Below are 22,352 nucleotides of genomic sequence, written 5' to 3'. Positions count from 1 at the left end.
AAAAAGAGCAAAACATTTGAAAAAAAAAGTTTTTCTTTGGTTCTTTTATAAAATTTTGCAAACAGGTAATTTTTCTCCTTCACTGATGTGCATTGATGAGGCTGCACTGATAGGCAGCACTGATGAGCACTGACAGGCAGCACTGATGGGCATTGATAGGCAGGACTGATGAGGTAGCACAGATAGGCAGCACTGATAGGTGACACTGATAGGCAGCACTGATGAGCTGCACTGACTGTCGGCACTGATGGGCACAAACTGGCAGCACTGCTGGGCGGCATTGGTGGGGGGGCACTGCTCGGCACTGGTGCCTGGCACCGCCGGGCACAGATGGGTGGCACTACTAGGCACTGATGGGCACAGGTGGGTGGCACTGATGGGCACAGGTGGGTGGCACTGCTGGGCACTTGTGGGAGGTACTGCTGGGCGCAGGTGGGCGGCATTGGTTGGTGGCACTGCTGGACACTGATCATCAGGGCACTGATCATCAGTGCCCTGATGATCGGTCCTGATCCATCCTCTGACAGTTGCTGGTTATCGGCAGTACTTTCCTCACGCTGTGACAGTGTGAGGAAAGTGCAGCCGATAACCGGCAATTGCATTTACCGGTAATCTGCTGTGTCACTGGACACGACTGATCACGTGGTCCTTTTACCACATCATGTGATCAGCTGTGTCCGTAGGTAAATGCATCTACATCTGCAATAAATATTCCCTACCTAGCCAGGTGTGTCAGGGTGTGTAGTGCTATTTGCACAGTCATGGGCATAGGAACGGGGGACCCAATACATTCAATGGCTTCTTCAGGGGTAAGCTCTAAGCTACATTAGTAAATTATTATCTTCATGTGCAAGAGACCTATGTGGTTTCAAGTACATATTTAACCACTACGGCTCTCACAGCTGTTCAACCCTTATGGACCAGAGCAAGGTTTACATTTCTGTTATGTAACAGAAAAAAGTAATACATATATTGTCTTGCAACAATGATTTTTGTCACCTTACTCACAGGGGCAGACTGACAACTTATGGGGCCCCCGGGCAATAAGGGATCATGGGGCCCCTGTGTCCTTGCCCAAACTCAAAAAAGCCTATGAAAAAGGTACCAGGGGCATCTCATGGGGCCCCCTACTGACCCCGGGCCCTCGGCAGTGCCCGAGTTTTCAAATGGTCAGTCTGCCCCTGCTTACTCATCATCCCTTCACTGGTCCTCTCCCATTCTAATGTAATCACTGATTATCTCCTACATTTTCCATCCCCTCACTCATCATCTCCTTTCTTGTTACCTTACTCATCATCTGCCATCATATCCCCCCACTCACCATCTTCTATCTTATCCTCTCACTCATCGTCATCATCTGTCTTATCCCCTAACTCATCATTCACCCGCCATCTCCCATCCTGTTCTCTTACTCATTATCTCCCATTATATTCCCTTATTCATCAATTCCTATCTTTTTCCTTCAATTTTTGATTTTCCATCCTGTCCTTTTACTCACACTCTCCCCCTTCACTCATTATCTTCCATCACATTTCCTCACTCATCTTCTCCCATGTTATTTCTTCATTGTTTATCTCAAATCATATACCATAATGTATCATCTTATCCCCTCACTGATCCTTTCCCCTCTTATCCCTTCATCTCCCATCTTATCCCCCCATTCACCATCTCCCATTATATCTCCTCGTTGATCATCTTCCACCGTATCCCTCACTCATCATCTCTTATCTTATACCCGCACTCATAATCTTCCATCTTATTCTGACACTTATCATCTCCCATCTTATGCCTTCACTCATCATATGTTATCATATACCCACACGCATCAACTCCTGTCTTATGTCCTCAGTGGTCACATCCATCTTTTACCCTCACTCACAATCTCCTATTTTATCCCCTCACTCATCAATTTCTATCTTTTTCCTTCAATCTGTAATGCTTGCTCTTGTATGAATGGTCAGGGATAATAGCAGGCTAGTGTAGCTTCACCTACAGCATCCCTGTTCCTTTAAGGCATGCAGGTCTACAAGTACTTGGTTGCCTTCCGGACATAATACACAATACTATGTTCTCTGGCCAGGTAGCACCATTTTGAGTTGCTGCAATGAAATTTCAGCAAAATGGACTTGCCTGCTGCATCATTTTTTCACTTTGATTTTTGGGGTGTCTTTGAATTCAGTCCTCTGTAGGTTGATAATTTTCATTTCTATCAAACGATGGGGCATCCTTACGTTCCTAACACATTTCCAGTCCATATCAGTATAGATATCCAGCATGATAGTTTCCCCCATTGAAATCTGGTGTGTTTTCAAAATGTGCCTTTAATTTTTTTGAGCAGTGTACTTATTAATCATCATCCTTTATATAGAAGGTGGTATCAAAAAGGTTTGAGACTAATTTTGTAACACACCAACAGATGACAGAACAAGGATGCATGCACAGTCACAGGGAGCACTGACCTTCATAAGTCAGTGTGCAAAAAAACATTGTCCTGTGTACATCGGGAGCTGTACAACTGAAGTCTGCTAAGAACTTCATTGGTGTGCCGTAGATGACCCATCCTTCATGTCACGGATCATTACCAGTGACGAAACTTGGGTTTACGGGTTTCACACGTTTGCTCTTGTTCTAACTTGCTGTCCATGATGAAAATAGCAGACGTGGTAGTGCACATGGGCAGAATAGCAACGTTTGCGCAGTTCCCGATGCACACAGGATGATGTCTTTTGGCAGACTGACTTATGAAGGCTGGTGCTCCCTGTGATTGTACATGCAGCCTTGTGCTGCCATCTGTTGCATGCTACATAACTAGTCTTGAAACTTTTTGATACCTCCTCGTATGATGTGAGGTTATGTGGTTTGGTCATTCTTAGCAGAAAAACTTTTTTAGAACATGCTCTTAGCACTTTTCTTGTAAAGATGCCATGATAGGTAATTGGTGTTGGATTGGTCTACAAGCCTTTGCTTGACAACAAGCGAAGGCTGAAGTGTTTCCCTCAGGTCTCGTAGTCTCTCATATTGATTAGCTTTCTGTACTGAATCAAATGTCTAATGTATTCTGTGTCTCAGTTATCAGACTTCATATGTATGTTATAATATGCTGATACTATTGACTCAGCATAATTAAAGTGCAAGTCCAGTCTAAACCTAATCTAATCTTAAACTTGCTCCCAGCCCCATTAGACAGTAATCCCTATGCTAACTAGCCTGTAGAGGAAAGATGTGTATATTTGTCTAATCTAAGGGCGCTCTGGCCTGGTCATGTGATCGGCTACCAGCGCTGGACTCAGGTAGGAGGAGAAATCACCAAAAAAGGCTGCATTGTCTGGGCGGTGACATCATCCATAGGCTTACTATGGGACATCTGTTGTTGGCTGTCCCTCCTCTAACCTGAAGCTGGCACTGGGAGTTGATCACAGGACCGGACTGGAGTGTCCTTAGTGTAGCACACCTGTGGGTGTTAGCAACATATTGGTATATGATGTGGGTTTCACAGCTCTTACCTGGACTGACGACACAGCAGAATCCAATGAAACACACACTGGCTTTAAGAGAGAAAATTCCCCTGGGGGATTTATTCCATCTAGAAACAGGGTGCAAATATCACCTATGACTCTAAGCGTAGTGAATCTTAGTAACCGTATTGAATAATCATGTATATTAACTTATGGACATAAGATGTTCTATACCAAACACATATATTAACAAGTATAAATGTTACTGCATAAAATAGTTACCAGCACTTAACTATAATGAGTGCCAAACACTTCCCTTGCTTCCGGATATCTGACCAGAACAAAAGTTCCAAAAATGCAGTCTCTAGATGGGGCACGTTGGAGCTCTTTTTAACATAGGTGAACTGTTAAACAGAATGTGGCTGATTTCATCAGAAAATCCTACAAAAATGTCTTTGAAAAATATAGTAGAAATCCTGGGTAAATGGCTTGTTCTCACTTCAGAACATCTCTATGATTTAGGGATTTCTCTGTAATTTCACTGTCTCTGATATATGTATTCAGACTTTGCAGACAACCGAGGGAGACGATACACACTTTACTAGTCTCTGGTGCTGGTAAAATCAGTACAGCGACTTGGCGGGAAATTCCATTGGGTATCTCTCTCTGTGTCAGTGTGTCTCTAAAATGGCGACTCAGTGGAGTACCACCGACCTCATGGAGGGAGTTGCAGACAGCAGTACTCACGTCCTATATGATCTTTCACTCAGTTCAACTGTTCAGCCTCCTCTCAGTCCCCTAAGGTCCTGCAGCGCTGTCTCTGGTGTCCAACAATGGCCAGCCCAGCCCTTCTGCACTGACCTTCACCTTCCCTCACCAAATCGTCTCCCCCTTTTCTTCCTGTGTCCTCCCTCCCCAGACTTCCTGTCCCAAGCCGATCATAGAGCTGAAGCTGGAGCTGTTGCTAGTGGCATCTTGTGGTCGAATAAGATATTGCATCAAATTCACATACAGTACTATAATGTCTGCAGTAATATTATTGGTAATAAAAGGTTGTTACATTAGATTAGGTAAGTATAGACCTCTTTCCTCTTCAGGTAGTTAGTAAAGGAATTAGAATAGGGTTGGAAGCAGGTTTAAGGTTTTCACTGGACTTCCACTTTAAACTTAGAATAGTGTGTTAATAAAGCAAGTTTTCAAGAAAACCCTACTATATTTGTCCCTATTGTTCCCAATATAGTGGACCTGCCTCTCCTAGGACAGTTAGTAAAAAGAAAATTTCTCTGATTGGAAGGATAAAATTATTTTTCTGTCAAAAATATACTCTCTGTAAAGGTGTCCATTTTCCACACATCCAAGTGGATTCCTAATCCACAACTTTAGCCAGGTAATGCAAACATTTCCCACATTATCCATTAACATGGAGGCTAGTTTATGTAAATTAGAACATGGTATTTCACAAGCTTTTACATCTCTCATCCTGTTCTCAGAAAATCAGTGTTACGTACCTGATGATAGAGCCTGACGTGTAGAGGGAAGCCTCTTTTACAGCCTTGGCTCAGGGGCCACTGGTAGTGAGACAGTGGCCGCAAGAGCACAGGGAGGTAAGAGTGCCTGTAGAGTATCCAACAGACCACAAAGGTGAGAAGCAAGTGCTTTGCCAGGAATGAATCAAATGGACAATGCAGTGGATGACAGCAGGAGGAGCAAACCCTGAACTTGGCAGACAGCGGGCTGGCAGTTGCTTGGCTGGCAGATGACTGGTCGCAGGTGCAGGGTAGGCAGACAGCACCTGGCAGGTGGATGACCATTGTTGGTCATCAGGTCACCAGGTGAGTAGCATGCTGAAAAAAGGACGCTGAGCAGATGGATAATCAGGATGTGGTCAGGCAAGCCAGGTCAGCAACAGATTGTCAGATATGGCCATGGACAGCAGGCAGAAGAATGGTCAGTGTACATTCTGAGGTCAGAACACTGCAGCAGGCAGATGAGCAAAAGGCAAACCAAGGTCAGTGCAGGTAGGAGTCAAGCTTGCTCAGGACGAGCCAGGTCAATCACAGGAGTCAAATACAGGAACGGACACAGGGACACAGGAAGAGCTTCAGATCAGACAGCACTGACTAGTACAACTGCTGCACTTAAATAGTCCCTTTGGCACCATTTCCAGTGACAGCTGCGCATGCCCACACATGCACACGCCTATGCGCATGACCATGCACAGCAAACCGGGCACCCACAGACCTGTGCCTGCGCATCTGTATGTGCCTTGGAACTTCGTCTGTACTATGGCCAGCACCTCCCTAACAATCAGTATCTGTCTAGACACAATTTATGACTCCATGGTGATAGGATTAAGGTGACTTAGTTACCCATGTGGCTAGAAATGCTTCAGAATATTCCTGACTCTGTTTAGTGCTGAGGAAGGTATCTGGATGAGTTATGAATCTTCTATATTAAAGAATAAGTCCTGTTAAATATGCTTTATTTCTACCTCAGCAATAACATTTCCACAATTTGCCACCAAAAGTTATATACTGTAGAATCCCATTGGGAAGTCTAGCAAATTAGATACCAAAATGAGGAACTATTTATATCAAAATTTTTTTAATATTGCTTCATAATAATTTAATGTTTTGTGAATGTACTGCTTATGCAAGCTAGATAAAAAGGGAACTACGTAGAATGATATAGGACAATGTTTATGTTATAAAGATAGAGACTTAGGTTTTCCAGTAGCACATCTTTATAGGTAAAGTTGATCCAGGGAATATCCGATTGCCTCTCGGGGATCAGGAAGGAATTTTTTCCCCTGCAGGAGCAAATTGGATTATGCTTTGCTGGGTTTTTTTGCCTTCCTCTGGATCAACTGTGGGTATAGGATTGTAATTTTTTTTCTAATGGTTGAACTGGATGGACTTTTGTCTTTTTTTCAGCCATACTAACTATGTAACATCATTTTGCTTACAATCATGGATATGACCCCTCCAAAAAGAAATTATTTACATCGGTCCATATTAACCACTTCCCGACCGGCCGTTGTATATAAACGGTGGGATGGTGGCACTGCAGGGTCAGGTGGCCATTTATAAACGGCCTCCCCGCACCCTGCTTGTGAGCGCTCCCCGGGAGCGCGCAGCACTGCGATCTGGTGCCCGCTGTGTCCTCCGGACACAGTGAAACACCGATCGTCGGACGGGACCTCTGTACGAGGTCCCGATCATGTGATCACCAATTGGCCAATCAGTGATCACATGCAAAATAGTGAAATCTGTGAATGATCACAGAGGTCACATGGTACAAGGCTATTCACAACAGCCTTGTACCATGTGACAAGCTGTGACCAATCACAGCTCACTCAGTAGTTCTCAATGGCTGCAAGAATGCAGACAGAAAGAGAGAAATGATTGCTTTTTGTCAGGGCAGGGCTGTGGAACGGACAGGTAGGCCTAGTGGCAGGGTAACGCACTGGCTGACGACAACCACCACCAACAGACTGAAGTCCCTCAGGGCGCGGAGTCTAAGTCCCAGGCTGCCCTTCACCAGGGCCCCTGATGGTGGGGATGGACTTGACGCAACCAGGGACCAGGTCGCGGCCCCCGAGACACCCCAGCTGCGGTAATGGCCGCCGCCAATGGCGTGTAGTTGGTGAGAATGACAATAGCGTAGTCAGACAAGCCGGGTCAATAACAACGGGACAAAACAGTACAGAACAGTAGACAGAGAATCACAGGTCACGGGCCGGGTTCAGCAACAGAAGGTCAGATCAAAGGGAAACGCAGAGAATGGTCTTAGTCACAAGCCGAGTCAGAATACCAGAAGAGTCACGAGCGTATACACAGAGCTGTAGCAAGACAAAGACACAAGACACAAGTGCAAAGAGCATGTGCAGATCCCAGGCTTATATGTACTCAGCCACACCCCTCTGGGGGATGGACCTCAGAGACCTGAAGGCATAAAAGATTCCCATCATGCTCAGCAGAAATCCAAGATGGATGCTAGCACATGGAGTAACATAACCTCTGGGAAAAGGTAGGACCTTGACAGTACCTCCTCCTCAAGGGCCCCTCCCCCTCCGCGGCTCAACAAAAGGTTTCCGAGGAAAGCGGGTATGAAACGCGCGGAGGAGGGCAGGAGCATGGACATCCGCGGAAGGAACCCAGGAACGCTCCTCGGGACCATAACCGCGCCAATGAACCAGGAACTGTAATCGGCCGCGCACCAATCGAGAGTCCAGGATCCGGCTCACCTCATACTCCTCATGACCGTCAACCCGAATGGGACGGGGCCGAGGCAGAGAGGTAGTGAAGCGATTGCAGATCAGAGGTTTCAACAGTGATACATGAAAGATATTGGAGATCCGCATCCCAGGTGGAAGGGCAAGGGCATAGGCCACCGGATTCACCTTGCGGAGAATGCGAAAAGGACCGACAAAACGGGGAGCTAGTTTGGGTGTGGGCACCCGAAGATTGAGGTTACGAGTAGACAACCACACCCGATCGCCGACCTGGTATGAAGGAGCGGGCAACCGTCTGCGATCAGCCTGGAACTTCTGACGCTGAGCCGAGTCCCTCAAAGCCCTCTGGATCTGCCCCCATGAAGAACGCAGGGCAGCAAGATGGTTCTCCACAGCCGGAATGTCCTGTGGTGAGAACCTCTCAGGTAATACCACGGGTTGGTACCCATAGTTGGCCATGAAGGGGGACATCCCGGTGGAGGAGTTGACCGCCGAGTTCCTGGCAAACTCAGCCCAAGGCAGGAGATCGGCCCAATCGTCCTGATGGTCCGAGATATAACACCGAAGGAATTGTTCTAAGGCCTGATTGGAACGCTCCGCAGCCCCATTGGACTGCGGGTGGTAGGCTGAAGAAAAGGAGAGACTAATGCCCAACTGGGAGCAGAAGGCGCGCCAGAATCTACCAACGCCTGGGCCGTCACCGAGCCCTCCGCCCAAGAGAGGACAACGGTGATCAGTGGCTTATCTCTGCGGAACGCCGGGGACGAGGAGACTCCACCCAAGATCTGTCCCCGACAGGATCTCAGGTGCGAGCGTTTCCCGGAAGGACCGGACAGGACTGCCGAAAGTGCCCACCAAGACCACAGTACAGGCAGCGACCCTCCCGACGCCGAGCGGCCCGCTCCCCCTCGGAAAGGCGAGCAAACCCCAGCTGCATGGGCTCACCACCAGACAATCTATCCCCAGGAGGCGTGGGAGGAGAGGGAGGAATGGGTGGGATAGAAAACGCAGGTGCCAGTCGATTGGAAGGCCTCCGCAGGCGTTCCTTGAGTGAAGGCCTCTCCCTGAGCCTGGTATCAATCAGGATCAGGAAGGAAATTAGTGCTTCCAGCTCCACAGGCAATTCCTTGGCTGCGATCTCGTCCTTCAATGCATCAGAAAGACCCTGAGAAAACGCAGCCACCAGAGCCTCATTGTTCCAACCCACCTCTGCTGCCAGGGTACGAAACTCTATGGCGTACTCGGCCACGGTCCGTGAACCCTGATGCATAGACATGAGCAGCTTGGCAGCCGAGGCGGAGCGAGCCGGTACATCGAATACCCTACGGAAGGCATCGACAAAACCGGAAAACTCGTGAATCACGGGGTCATTCCTCTCCCATAAGGGATTCGCCCAGGCCAAGGCCTTGTCTGAGAGTAGTGAGATGAGGAAACCCACCTTTGACCTCTCAGTCGGAAAAGCGTAGGGGATTAATTCAAAGTAAATCCCCACCTGGTTAAGGAACCCACGACACTGACTCGGCTCACCCCCAAAGCGCTGTGGAAGAGGGGCTGAACCGGTCATACCTCTGGACACCGCGGGTGCCGCATCAGCCGCGGCGGTAGGCACAGCAAGCGGAACAGCAGCGGGAGCGACCACCGGAGTGACAACCGGCCTAATAACACCAGGAGTAAGGTGCGCGGTGCGTGCCAGCAGAGTTTGCAACGCCTGAGCGAACTGATCCAACAGGAGATCCTGTTGATCCAGTCTGGCAACCAACATAGGAAGTGAAGGCGTACCTGCACCGTCAGGATTCATGGCACTTGTGTAATGTCAGGGCAGGGCTGTGGAACGGACAGGTAGGCCTAGTGGCAGGGTAACGCACTGGCTGACGACAACCACCACCAACAGACTGAAGTCCCTCAGGGCGCGGAGTCTAAGTCCCAGGCTGCCCTTCACCAGGGCCCCTGATGGTGGGGATGGACTTGACGCAACCAGGGACCAGGTCGCGGCCCCCGAGACACCCCAGCTGCGGTAATGGCCGCCGCCAATGGCGTGTAGTTGGTGAGAATGACAATAGCGTAGTCAGACAAGCCGGGTCAATAACAACGGGACAAAACAGTACAGAACAGTAGACAGAGAATCACAGGTCACGGGCCGGGTTCAGCAACAGAAGGTCAGATCAAAGGGAAACGCAGAGAATGGTCTTAGTCACAAGCCGAGTCAGAATACCAGAAGAGTCACGAGCGTATACACAGAGCTGTAGCAAGACAAAGACACAAGACACAAGTGCAAAGAGCATGTGCAGATCCCAGGCTTATATGTACTCAGCCACACCCCTCTGGGGGATGGACCTCAGAGACCTGAAGGCATAAAAGATTCCCATCATGCTCAGCAGAAATCCAAGATGGATGCTAGCACATGGAGTAACATAACCTCTGGGAAAAGGTAGGACCTTGACACTTTTACAGCCTTTATGGGTGTAAAAGCAATCAGTGTAAAAAAAAAAAAAATCTTCATCACCCCCCAAAAGTAGTACAGTATCACCATGGTGACACTGTACTGCTAGGGTGACTGTATGTAAAAAAAAATATAATAATAAAATAAATAATAATATTAAAAAAAAAATGTAAAAAAAATGTTTAAAAATTATAATATTTGGTTATAAACTAATTTGGCTTATTTTATTTTTTTTACTACAAAGATAACGCAATCAATTTTGGCCAAGATTTATGATGAAATATTATTTATTTGCAAAATTTTATAAGAAAAACACTTTTTTAAAAAATTTTTGGACATTTTCATTTACATAGCAAAAAAAATAAAAAATCCCAGCGGTGAATAAATAACACCAAAATAAAGCTTTATCTGTCTCAAAAAAATGGTAAAAAATTCATATGGGTACAGTGTTGCATGACCGCGCAATTGTCATTCAAAGTGTGATAGCGCTGAAAACTGCCCTGGTCAGGAAGGGGGTAAAAGTGTCTGGACTGGAAGTGGTTAACATACCAAACATAGGTGGAAATGGCATAGGTTGTTACACTCAGATCTGCAAATATATAGGTTAAAAGCTGTAGAATATCTGGGTCTGAAGAAAAAAAAAGTTCCATTTTTCAAAATCAATTTAGTTAAATAATTTCTTGCTTAGATTGTAAACTCCTTGGGGGCATAACTGTTGTGCATGTATATTATGTGAAGCACTACATATATTTATGGGTTATATAAATACCTATCATAAATAACCATTTTACATTTAAACCCCCTTTTGCCTTCAGAAGTGCTTTAATTCTTTGTGGCACAGATTTAATAAGGTGTTGGAAACATTCCTTAGAGATTTTGGTCCATATTGACTGGAGTTACTGTTGCCTTCCCATCATCTTGATCTTGTCTGTCCATTCTCCTCTGACCTCTGACATCAGCAAGGCATTTTTCGTCCACACAATTGCCACTCACTGGATACTTTCTATTTTTCAGACCATTCTCTGCAAACCCTAGAGATGATTGTGTGTGAATATCCCAGTAGATCAGCAGTTTTTGAAATACTCAAACAAGCCCGTCTGGCAGCAATAACCATGCCACGTTTAAAGTCACTTTCTCCACTTTCTTCCCCATTCTGATGCTCAGTTTGAACTTCAGCAAGTCGTCTTCACCATGCCTGGATGCCTAAATGCATTGAGTTGCTGCCATGTGATTGGCTGATTAGCAGTTTGTGTTACCAAGCAATTGAACAGGTGTTCCTAATAAAGTGGCCGTTGAGTGTGTATATATATATATATATATATATATATATATATATATATATATATATACATATACACTCACTGGCCACTTGAGTGACAGTGCTAGGCCTTGCCATTGTGTGAGTATAGGTAGAACACACAAGGTTCTCAAGGATACAGCTTGAGGGACTCCAGAGTGTTGTCTGAGTGGAGAAAACTGGATTTTTAGTTTTTCTGGGTTTTATAATCCTGGATCAGAGCGTAGAGTCCAAAGGCTTTGAAGAGTTTTGGGCCGGAAGAAGCCTTAAATCCCGTGACCTGTTCTTAATGGAGACCTGCAGGCAATATGAGTGTGCAGGTATGCACACTTGTTATACGCGAGGTCAGGGAATAGCTCAGGGCTCCCTTCAGGAGACAGGTCTATGCTCTATCCAAGAGACAAGCATACTCCCATTAGGGGACAGGTGTGGGCTCCCATTAGAAGAGGTGCTCAACTGAAAGCCAGCACTGCATGCTGGAGGAGATATTCCTTACCCACAAGACTGAAAGGGTTGAGGTAGCTAAGCAAGTCCAGGAGAATGGAAAATCCAGGACGACTAGGCGAATCCAGGGAACTGTGGGAATCTGGAAGACTGGAGGAATTAGAGATCCCGGGTGCCAGGGAGTAGGCCCATGCAGCAGGGTGCTAAATATACAGGCTGAACAAGCCAGGAGAGCACAGAGACACAGGAGAGTTCAGTGAGACAGCTTGAGGGACCAAATCCAAACCAAATGAAAAGAGCAGCGGCACTGCTGAAGATGGAGCCAGGTGACTTGGCATTATTTTTTTGTGGTGGTGAACCCCTGCATGGGCAAGTTACTGTTTAGCTTTTACTTTTGCATACTGTATACATGCTTAATTTTTTGTCAAATGATTGTCAGTTAAAGCGGAGCTAAACCCCTATATTCTTTTCAGTCAGTTCAGTTAAATCGGTGGGTTTAGTTCCACTGTAACATAGGTGGCAATAGGATTGGAGGAGGATTCCGTTAAGAGGGGTGTACCCCAGTCTGATTTCTTGTCCCTCTTTTCCCGATTTCCCACCCTGGGAATCATTTGAGATATGTCCTCTTCCATTGGGGAGATTCAGCTTGCTCCAACTGCGTGACGGTGCGCTGCCCTCTGCGGGAAGTTGGTCATCAGCTGGAAGCAGGAGGAGTGAATGGCTTGTAGAAAAGATGGAATGACTTTATATATGTGTTGGTGTTGAATATTGCATATTATATATATTAAGAAAAAACTGATCACCTGCCCAGGTCTATAACTGGCTTTTTAAACAGTGAACATGGGGGGCTGTCACTACGTGAGAAATTTCCAAAAAAGTAGAACTATCCAGTTCAACTTGCCAGCCTACCCCAATCTAATATCGGCTTTTGTTGGCAAGGAACAAGGATATGTATATCTTATCAACAAAGGGGGATAAGAAAAGCCAGTTCAAACTGTCAGCCAGTTAGCCAACTATCAAAGACCAAATTAACCTGTCTGGAAACATGCGTTTAAAAACAGGGGTTTAGTTAGCACACATTTGCAAATACATACGTAAGCCACAGAGCCGCATCACGGCACCCTGAGTATCTGTGGTCCTAACTCTACAAGTCTAAAGAGTCCTCACAGTGGAGGCACATGCATTTAAATGGATAGAAACAAGGGCAGATAAACATGATATATATATTCCCTTTATCCCTATGTGGAATTTGGTTCTGCTTATACTGTATCTCTGGATCTACTGATATTTTGGAAATTATTTTTTCACTGGAATTTGGCTCTCCGTGGGTTTGTTTAAATGGATATTATATGGTAAGAATGCTCTAATTTCCCCATCCAATCTCCAATAAAGGTTTTAAACCTCTGAAATGAAAAAGAAAATAAATCCTTCTATTGAGTGTATGGGGTGTCCCTATCCAAAGCATCTGGTATGATTTCTGTCTGCTCTGTCCTTCTGCTATCTGAATAAGCCATTTCTAAGAGTCTGTGCTGACACCAAGCCATTCTGGGAGATGGCCTCGCCCCCTCCAGGACACAGCATGTGATTGAAAGCATCAGCCATGCATGTTTTCCTATGAGGCTGTGCAAAGGTGGGTGTGTTCTTCCCCCCCCCCCACTCAGGTCTCAGACGACACTGCATTGTACAGTGTATGACATTAGAAACACTGTGTAAAATGTGTGTGTTAGGAGCCCGTAGAGGAGAGAGAGCTACAGATAAACAAGTACAGAATTAAATTATATAAGAATTTTTATCTTTTCTAAAACAGGCATGGCCCCACCCATTCCTTTCTACCAGTTTCCTGATGGGCAACCTCACTAATCAATACAAAGACAAAGTCCGAGGGGTTGGGTCAAAGCATGTTTTTCAATGAAAAGTTATATATATATATATATATATATATATATATATAGATAGATATATTTATAAATTATACTCTCTATATCTCTGGATGTACTGATTTGTTTGACAAGCAGTTTTCACTAAAATAGCTTAAAATTATACATTTTTTATACACTGAGTTTTTATTTCTTTTGTAGCATTAGGCCTACTTTACATTTTCTGTGTCATGTTCCTGTTCTTTACTTTCCTTAGGACAACATGATTAATGAATCTTGATTCATCTTGACTAACTGGTTTCTTGACTAACTAATCTCTTTACTTCCCTCAAACAAAAAACCTTGACAAATCCTGGTACATCACATCCTATTACTCTTTTGATTCTCATGCATTTAAACTGCATATACAAAATTATTCGACAGGTTGGTGATGCTAAAAATAATATTGTTTTATACTTTGCTGTATACTACCATTCTGTAAATTAACTATGTGCTGCATTTTGTATTGTTAGGTTTTCAGATAATGACAAAATATTTTGGTTGTTGCAGGTCACAACATCATTGTGATATACTCAACTGAGTCGTATTGCATCATTACGTACAATGGTAAGTTTTAGTGAGTTTGTGTATTGAAACAAGTCTAGTATGCCAGAAGTTGTGCACGTTTTTGTGAGGCTAGTGGACCTTTTTAAACCTATTTAAACAAATCTCAATGGCCAGAATGCTAGAAAAGAGGGGGTAAATGCTCCCAGACTTTGGATTTTACCCTCAAATGCAAAATTTGACAACAACAACCAATCACAATGTTCTTAAAATCAAATTTTGATTCAAATACATGATCGAGGCCCACTGCATCCGGCTTTTCTCTCCCACCCCCCTACGGATTGGGGTAATCTATCGGGCCTCCTGGATCCGCATCCCCCTTCCTTGACGACTTTGCCGCCTGACTTCCCTTCTTCCTCTCCTCCGAGCTACCGACCATCATCCTAGGCGACTTCAATATCCCGATCAACGCCAACAGCCTGGCTACTTCCCAACTCCTCCTTCTAACCTCCTCCTTCGCGCTCACACAGCACACTCAGTCCTCTACCCACTCCAATGGAAACACCCTGGACCTTGTTTTCTCCCACCTCTGCACCCCCCACAACTTCACTAACACCCCCTTCCCCCTCTCTGACCACCACCTCCTCACATTCTCCTTCTCCCCCTCCCTCAACTCCCCCCCCACCCCCGAAGCGTCTATCCATCACCCGCAACCTCTGCAATCTGAACCCGACCCATCTCCACCCAGCAGCTGACCGTCTGTATGACAGCATCCTCCCTCTGTCATGCCCCAACCTGGCCACCACTGCATACAACAACTCACTGTCAGCTGCCCTTGACTCCCTGGCACCCCTAACCGCTTCAACCCTGGCAAAACGACCACACGAAATGCCTCAAATGACGCAGTCGCACGCTGGAGTGCTTATGGCGGAAAACCAGATCCCCTCCCATGTTCTCCCTCTATAAAGCCACCTACCTTGCCTACACCACCTCCCTCCACGCCGCCAAGCAAGCCTATTTCATAACCCTTATCAACACCCTCTCCACCTGTCCCTGCCGGCTCTTCTCCACTTTCAAATCCCTGCTCTCTCCCCCCCCACCCCCACCCAGCACCTCACTCACCGCCCACGAGATTGCCACTCACTTCCAAAACAAGATTGACGCAATCCGTAAGGACATTGTCAACTCACAATCCACCTCTCCACCCAGCCTCCCGCCCTCCTTCAACCCCTCAACCCTCCCCTCCCCTGACCTCATAGTCGCACTACCCCCCACTATACCTAACGCCCCGCACATCATCATCTCCCCAACACTCTGCTCCTTCAGCCCAACTACCCCCCAGGAGGTCTCTAAGGTCTTCACTGAAGCCTGCCTCACCACCTGCCCCCTGGACCCTATCCCCTCACAGCTCCTCCAGTCACCCCCCCTCCGTCATTCGCTCCCTCACCCACATCTTCAATCTCTCCCTCTCCATTGGCACCTTCCCCTCCCCTCTAAAGCACGCACACATCAACCCCATACTCAAAAAACCCTCCCTTGACCCCACTAACCTTAACAACCTCAGACCCATCTCCTTGTTGCCCTTCACTTCCAAGCTCCTTGAGCGCCTGGTCTACAATCGCCTAAGCGCCCACCTCACTGATAACAACCTCCTTGACCCCCTACAGTCTGGCTTCCGCCCCCTCCACTCCACCGAAACTGCCCTACTTAAAATCACCAATGACCTGCTAACCACCAAAGCCAATGGCCACTATTCTATCCTCCTGCTCCTCGACCTCTCCGCGGCCTTCGACACTGTTGACCACCCTTTCCTCCTTACTAAACTGCACTCCCTTGGCATCAGGGACGCTGCTCTCTCCTGGTTCTCCTCCTACCTCTCCCAACACTCCTTCAGCATCACCTACAACACTGCCACCTCCCCCTCCCTCCCCTCTCTGTTGGGGTCCCCCAAGGCTCTGTCCTCGGACCCCTCCTCTTCTCCATCGATACCTCCTCCCTTGGCAAACTTATTCACTCCCACGGCTTCAATTACCACCTCTATGCCGACGACACCCAAATCTACCTCTCCACCGTCAACCTCACCCGCTCATTCTCTGCCCGCATCGCCCACCTTCTAAACGACATATCAGACTGGATGTCGCTCCATTTCCTCAAACTTAACCTATCCAAAACCGAGCTCCTGGTCTTCCCCCCACCCAGTGCCCCCACCCCCATCCTCTCCATCACTACTAACAACGCCACCATCTCTCCCACCCCACACGCCAAAGTCCTGGGTGTCACCCTGGACTCCCACCTCTCCTTCCTACCCCACATCCAATTGCTATCCAGATCTTGCAGGCTCCACCTCCGCAACATCTCCAAGATACGGACATTCCTCACCCCAGACACCACCAAACAACTCGTACAGTCCCTCATCATCTCATGCCTGGACTATTGCAATTCCCTTCTCGCTGGCCTACCCAAACGAACGCTATCCCCACTCCAATCAATCCTAAACTCAGTGGCTAGACTCATCCACCTCACCAAGCGCTCCACATCTGCCTCCCCCCTCTGCCAATCCCTTCATTGGCTCCCGATTGCCCAACGCATCAAATTCAAACTGCTAACTCTGACCTACAAAGCCGTTCACAATGCCGCCCCGAATTACATAACTGACCTGATACCCAAGTACTACCCTACCCGTGCCCTCCACTCCTCTCAGGACCTCCTACTCTCTAGCTCCCTGGTCTCCTCCTCCCACGCTCGATTACAGGACTTCTCCAGGACTTCCCCCATCCTCTGGAACTCCCTACCCCAATCCATCAGACTGTCACCTACCCTCCTCACCTTTAGGCGCACCCTGAAAACCCTCCTCTTCAGGGAAGCCTACCCCAACCTCCCCTAACACCCGACCTCACCTAACAACTAACCTCCTCCACTCCTCCCACCACTCCATCCCCCACAGCCATATCCTCCTGTACCACCTTCCCCTCCCTCCTAGATTGTAAGCTCGAAAGAGCAGGGCCCTCGAACCCCTCGTGTATTGTATTGTTACTGTCTTGTCTCATGTTCTGTCCCCCTTGCTACTGTACAGCGCTGAGCATACCCTTTGGCACTATATAAATACTGTATAATAATAATAATAATTACAATCATATTAAAATTACACGCATTATATAAAAAAATAATATGATAACATATATGGATATAGAAATAGCCAGTTGATATCCTTTCACTTGATGCGATTCGTGAAGCAATGTTCACTTTTTTAGGAGATATATTATCATAGCACTTGACACTTGACACGCCAGGCAAGAGTTGAACCTACAATCTTCTGATGCATAGTCACAGATGTTATACATTTAGCTTTGAGGTCTGCTACTGGCTAATGCAATGCCTTTTTTCGGTTAAAAAAGGTGCTGAGCACACAATGGAGGGTAGCTCTGTGTGTTTTGAGCAGCCTAACCTGAGCTAGTGAGCTTTCCAAATGTGTTTTGTCAGAACTTTAGCTCTTAGAAAATAATCAGTATACAATTCATGAAAACTGACGGAGATCTGGAATTGAGGAGATTCCTTACTAATTTTCATAAATCAATTGATAATCTGAGTTATTTATTTGCGCTAATTTGAAGATGAAATAAAAAGCAATACTATGCAAAAATATATATTTATTAATAATAAAAATCAGTGCAAATCGATAATGAAATATAATAGGAAATGATAAATAATAAACAATTCAAATCAGTACAATGATCTAATCCAAAATAATGGTTACAAATTCAAACCACCAATTACTTTCAAAATGTTAATGAATTAGAACCAACTGTCGCAGTGTAAGAAACTATCAGTAACTCTGCAACATGTGACAACAGCTATGCAAATCGACCACGTGATCCCTCTACAACCAGATATTCAAAGCTCAACGAGTAACTTGACATGAATTGATTAGGAATACCGTACACAGGCCAATCCAATCAGCTTAGAATATATCTGAGGTCAAGATCAACTGTTACACTAAGTTGTCTACCTTGTTATATATATACAGTTGTGTTCAAAATAATAGCAGTCAGACATCACTAACCGGATCAATCACTGTTTTTGGTAGAAATGATATTTCTACATGGCAAATAATTTACTAGCAGGTGTAGTAGAGTAATAGAAATCCACCAGATCCAACAGTCATGACATGCATGCTGCTGATTCTGTGTAATTGAATCACTAATTGAAAGGGGCATGTTCAAAATAATAGCAGTGTGGAGTTCTATTAGTGAGGTCATTCATTCTTTGAAAAACAGGTGGCAATTATTGCCCTTATTTAAGGAAGGAAGGCAGCAAATGTTGTACATGCTGGTTACAGTGCATTTTTCTCTGAAATTCTGAGGAAAATGGGTCGTTCCAGACATTGTTCAGAAGAACAGCGTACCTTGATTAAAAAGTTGATTGGAGAGGGGAAAACATATAAAGAAGTGCAGAAAATGATAGGCTGCTCAGCTAAAATGATCGCAAATGCTTTAAAATGGCAACCAAAACCTGGAAGACGTGGAAGAAAGCAAAAAACTACCATTCAAATGGATAGAAGAATAGCCAAAATGGCAAGGACTCAGCCAACAATCAGCTCCAGGAAGATCAAAGAAGGTCTAAAGTTACCTGTGAGCAGGGGCGGACTGACAACTCATGGGGCCCCCGGGCAATAGGGGATCATGGGGCCCCTGTGTCCTTGCCCAAACTAAAAAAAGCCTATGAAAAAGGTACCAGGGGCATCTCATGGAGCCCCCTACTGACCCCGGGCCCTCGGGCAGTGCCCGAGTTTCCAAATGGTCAGTTCGCCCCTGCCTATGAGTACTGTTACAATTAGAAGACGCCTATGTGAAGCCAAGCTATCTGCAAGAAGCCCCCGCAAAGTCCCACTGTTGAAAAAAAGACATGTGCTGAAGAGGTTACAATTTGCCAAAGAGCACATTGACTGGCCTAAAGAAAAATGGCGCAACATTTTGTGGACTGATGAAAGTAAGATTGTTCTTTTTGGGTCTAGTGGCCGGAGACAGTTTGTCAGATGACCCCCAAACACTGAATTCAAGCCACAGTACACTGTGAAGACAGTGAAGCATGGTTGCGCAAGCATCATGATATGGGGATGTTTCTCATACTACGGTGTTGGGCCTATTTATCGCATACCAGGGATCATGCATCAGTATGAATACATCAGAATACTTGAAGAAGTCATGCTGCCTTATGCTGAAGAGGAAATGCCCTTGAAATGGGTGTTCCAACAAGACAACGAACCCAAACACACCAGTAAACGTGCAACATCTTGGTTCCAGACCAACAAGATTGACGTTATGGAGTGGCCAGCCCAATCCCCGGATCTTAATCCAATAGAAAACTTGTGGGGTGACATCAAAAATGCAGTTTGAGGCAAAACCAAGAAATGGAGAAGAACTGTGGAATGTAGTCCAATCATTCTGGGCTGGAATACCTGTTCACAGGTGCCAGAAGTTGGTTGACTCCATGCAACACAGATGTACTGCAGTTCTCAGAAACAGTGCTTATACAACCAAATATTAATTAAGTGATTCAAAGGAAAGCAAAATCTTCAAACATTTTTCAGTTTATATAGTGAATGTTTGAGTTTGTAAAGAAGAATACAAACACGGCTATTTTTTTGAACAGTCTAATATTCACTTTTCTTCAATTTTTTTTAGAGGAACAACACAAATTTGATATATTTTTCTTCATGTTTTGATTTGGAATAGAATGTGTAGTGTTCCCAATGCATTTGTGTGTATGGAAATAAAAGCTATTAGAAGGATTTGGAGCTTTATTCACTTTTTTCAACACACTGCTATTATTTTGAACACAACTGTATATATCCAGCTAAACCATTGACAAGAAGCTAAAATTAGCTTTGGGGATATTTAAAGGAAAATCTTTCCCCCCAGAGAATTGAAATGAAAATAATTTACACTGCAGTTAAAATTACTTCACATTAACTCCTGTGCTAACCATGACCATTATTGGACTAAACAATTTAGCTGGAGATATAAGTCAAGTATAAGTTAACTGAAGAAAATGAAAGTTATAGAGTTTCAGACAGACAGGTAAACATGTCACTGCAAATATTGTATTACTTTAAGTGATTCTGGAGAAGAAAAAAAAAATCTACCTATACATCCTACAAAAAGATGAGGTCATTTTACTGAGACTTCTTATTATCTCACGTCTTCTGTAACATAACAGCGTTGCAATACAATGAACTCAAACTCTATAATGTTAAGAACAGAATATCCACAATATACCATTATGTATTATTTGTTAAAACAAACTAATAAAAAAAAATATATACTGTATGTACAGTGAAGTAAATAAGTATTTGATTTTGAATGTTTGCCCACTCACAAAGAAATGATCAGTCTAAAAATCGAATGGTAGGTGTATTGTAACACTGAGAGACAGAAAAGCAACAAAAAATTCAAATGAAATGCATGTCTAACAAATTATGCACTGATTTGCATGTTCATGAGGGAAATAGGTATTTGATCCCCTATCATTCAGCAGGATTTCTGGCTACCAGGTGTCTTTCATACAGGTAACAAGCTGAGATTAGAAGCAGTCTCTTAAAGGAAGTGCTGCTAATCTCATTTTGTTACTTGTATAAAAAACACCTGTCCACAGGAGCAATCAAACAATCAGATTCCAAACTCTCCACCATGGCAAAGACCAAAGAGCTGCCCAAGGATGTCAGGGACAAGATTGTAGACCTACACAAGGCTGGACTGGGCTACCAAACTATCACCAAGCAGCTTGGTGAGAAGGTGACAACAGTTGGTGCAATCATTCACAAATAGAAGAAACACAAAACAACTGTCAGTCTCCCTAGGTCTGGTGCACCATGCAAGATCTCACCTCGTGGAGTGTCAATGATCATGAGAACAGTGAGGAAATATCCCAGAACTACACGTGAGGATCTTGTCAATGATCTCCAGGCAGCTGGAACCACAGTCACCAAGAAAACAATTGGTAACAAACTACGCCGACAAGGATTGAAATCCTGCAATGCCCTCAAGGTCCCTCTGCTCAAGAAAGCACATGTTCAGGCCCGTCTGAAGTTTGCCACTGAACATCTGAATGATGCAGAGGAGGACTAGTTGAAAGTGTTGTGGTCAGATGAGACGAAAATCGAGCTCTTTGGCATCAACTCAACTCGCCGTGTTTGGAGGTGGAGGAATGCTGCCTATGACCATCCCAACTGTCAAACATGGTGGTGGAAACATTCTGCTTTGGGGGAGTTTTTCTGCTAAGGGGACAGGACAACTGCACCTCATCAAAGGGACGATGGATAGGGCAATGTACTGTCAAATCTTGGGTGAGAACCTTCTTCCTCAGCCAGGGCATTAAAAATGGGTCGTGGATGGGTGTTCCAGCATGACAATGACACAAAACACACAGCCAAGGCAACAGAGTGGCTCAAGAAGAAGCTCATTAAGGTCCTGGAGTGGCCTTAATCCGATTGAAAATCTGTGGAGGTAGCTGAAAGTTCGAGTTGCCAAATGTCAGCCACCAAACCTTAATGACTTGGAGAGGATCTGCCAAGAGGAGTGGGCCAAAATCCCTCCTGAGATGTGTGCAAACCTGGTGGCCAACTACAGGAAACGTCTGACCTCTGTGATTGCCAACAAGGGATTTGCCACCAAGTAATAAGTAATGTTTTGTGAAGGGGATCAAATATTTATTTCCCTCATGAACATTCAAATCAGTGCATAATTTGTTAGACATGCATTTATTTTGATTTTTTTGTTGCTATTCTGTCTCTCAGTGTTACAAAACACCGAACATTTGATTCTTAGACTGATCATTTCTTTGTGAGTAGGCAAACATTCAAAATCAGCAGGGGATCAAATACCTATTTCCTTCACTGTATATAGAAATGGAATATAGTAATATAAAACCTGAATTACTTAACCACTTGCCGTCCGGCCACTGTTTATAAATGGCAGGATGGTGGCAGTCCAGTGGCGGGTTACCGTTCATAAACGGCACCCGACATTATGGACTGTGTGCGCTCCCTGGGAGCACGCAGCACCAC

At 45.2% G+C, this 22,352-nt stretch overlaps 1 protein-coding gene across 1 annotated transcript in view; it reads left to right on the top strand.

Moving 5' to 3' along the window:
• LOC149436869 (adhesion G protein-coupled receptor E3-like) overlaps nt 1–22,352 on the top strand; it is a 78,568-nt gene that overhangs the window by 5,596 nt on the left and 50,620 nt on the right. Inside the window, exon 2 of the mRNA XM_089661216.1 lies at nt 14,297–14,353. Coding sequence (XP_089517342.1) covers nt 14,297–14,353 — 57 coding nt within the window. The remainder of the gene's footprint in view (nt 1–14,296; nt 14,354–22,352) is intronic.

The sequence above is a fragment of the Staurois parvus genome, unplaced genomic scaffold (assembly GCF_062004578.1).
Source record: "Staurois parvus isolate SC_StPar_1 unplaced genomic scaffold, SC_StPar_1.0 ptg001328l, whole genome shotgun sequence".
Lineage (NCBI taxonomy): Eukaryota > Metazoa > Chordata > Amphibia > Anura > Ranidae > Staurois > Staurois parvus.
Note: the sequence above shows the minus strand (reverse complement) of the source record. Positions and strands in the feature narration are given on the sequence as shown.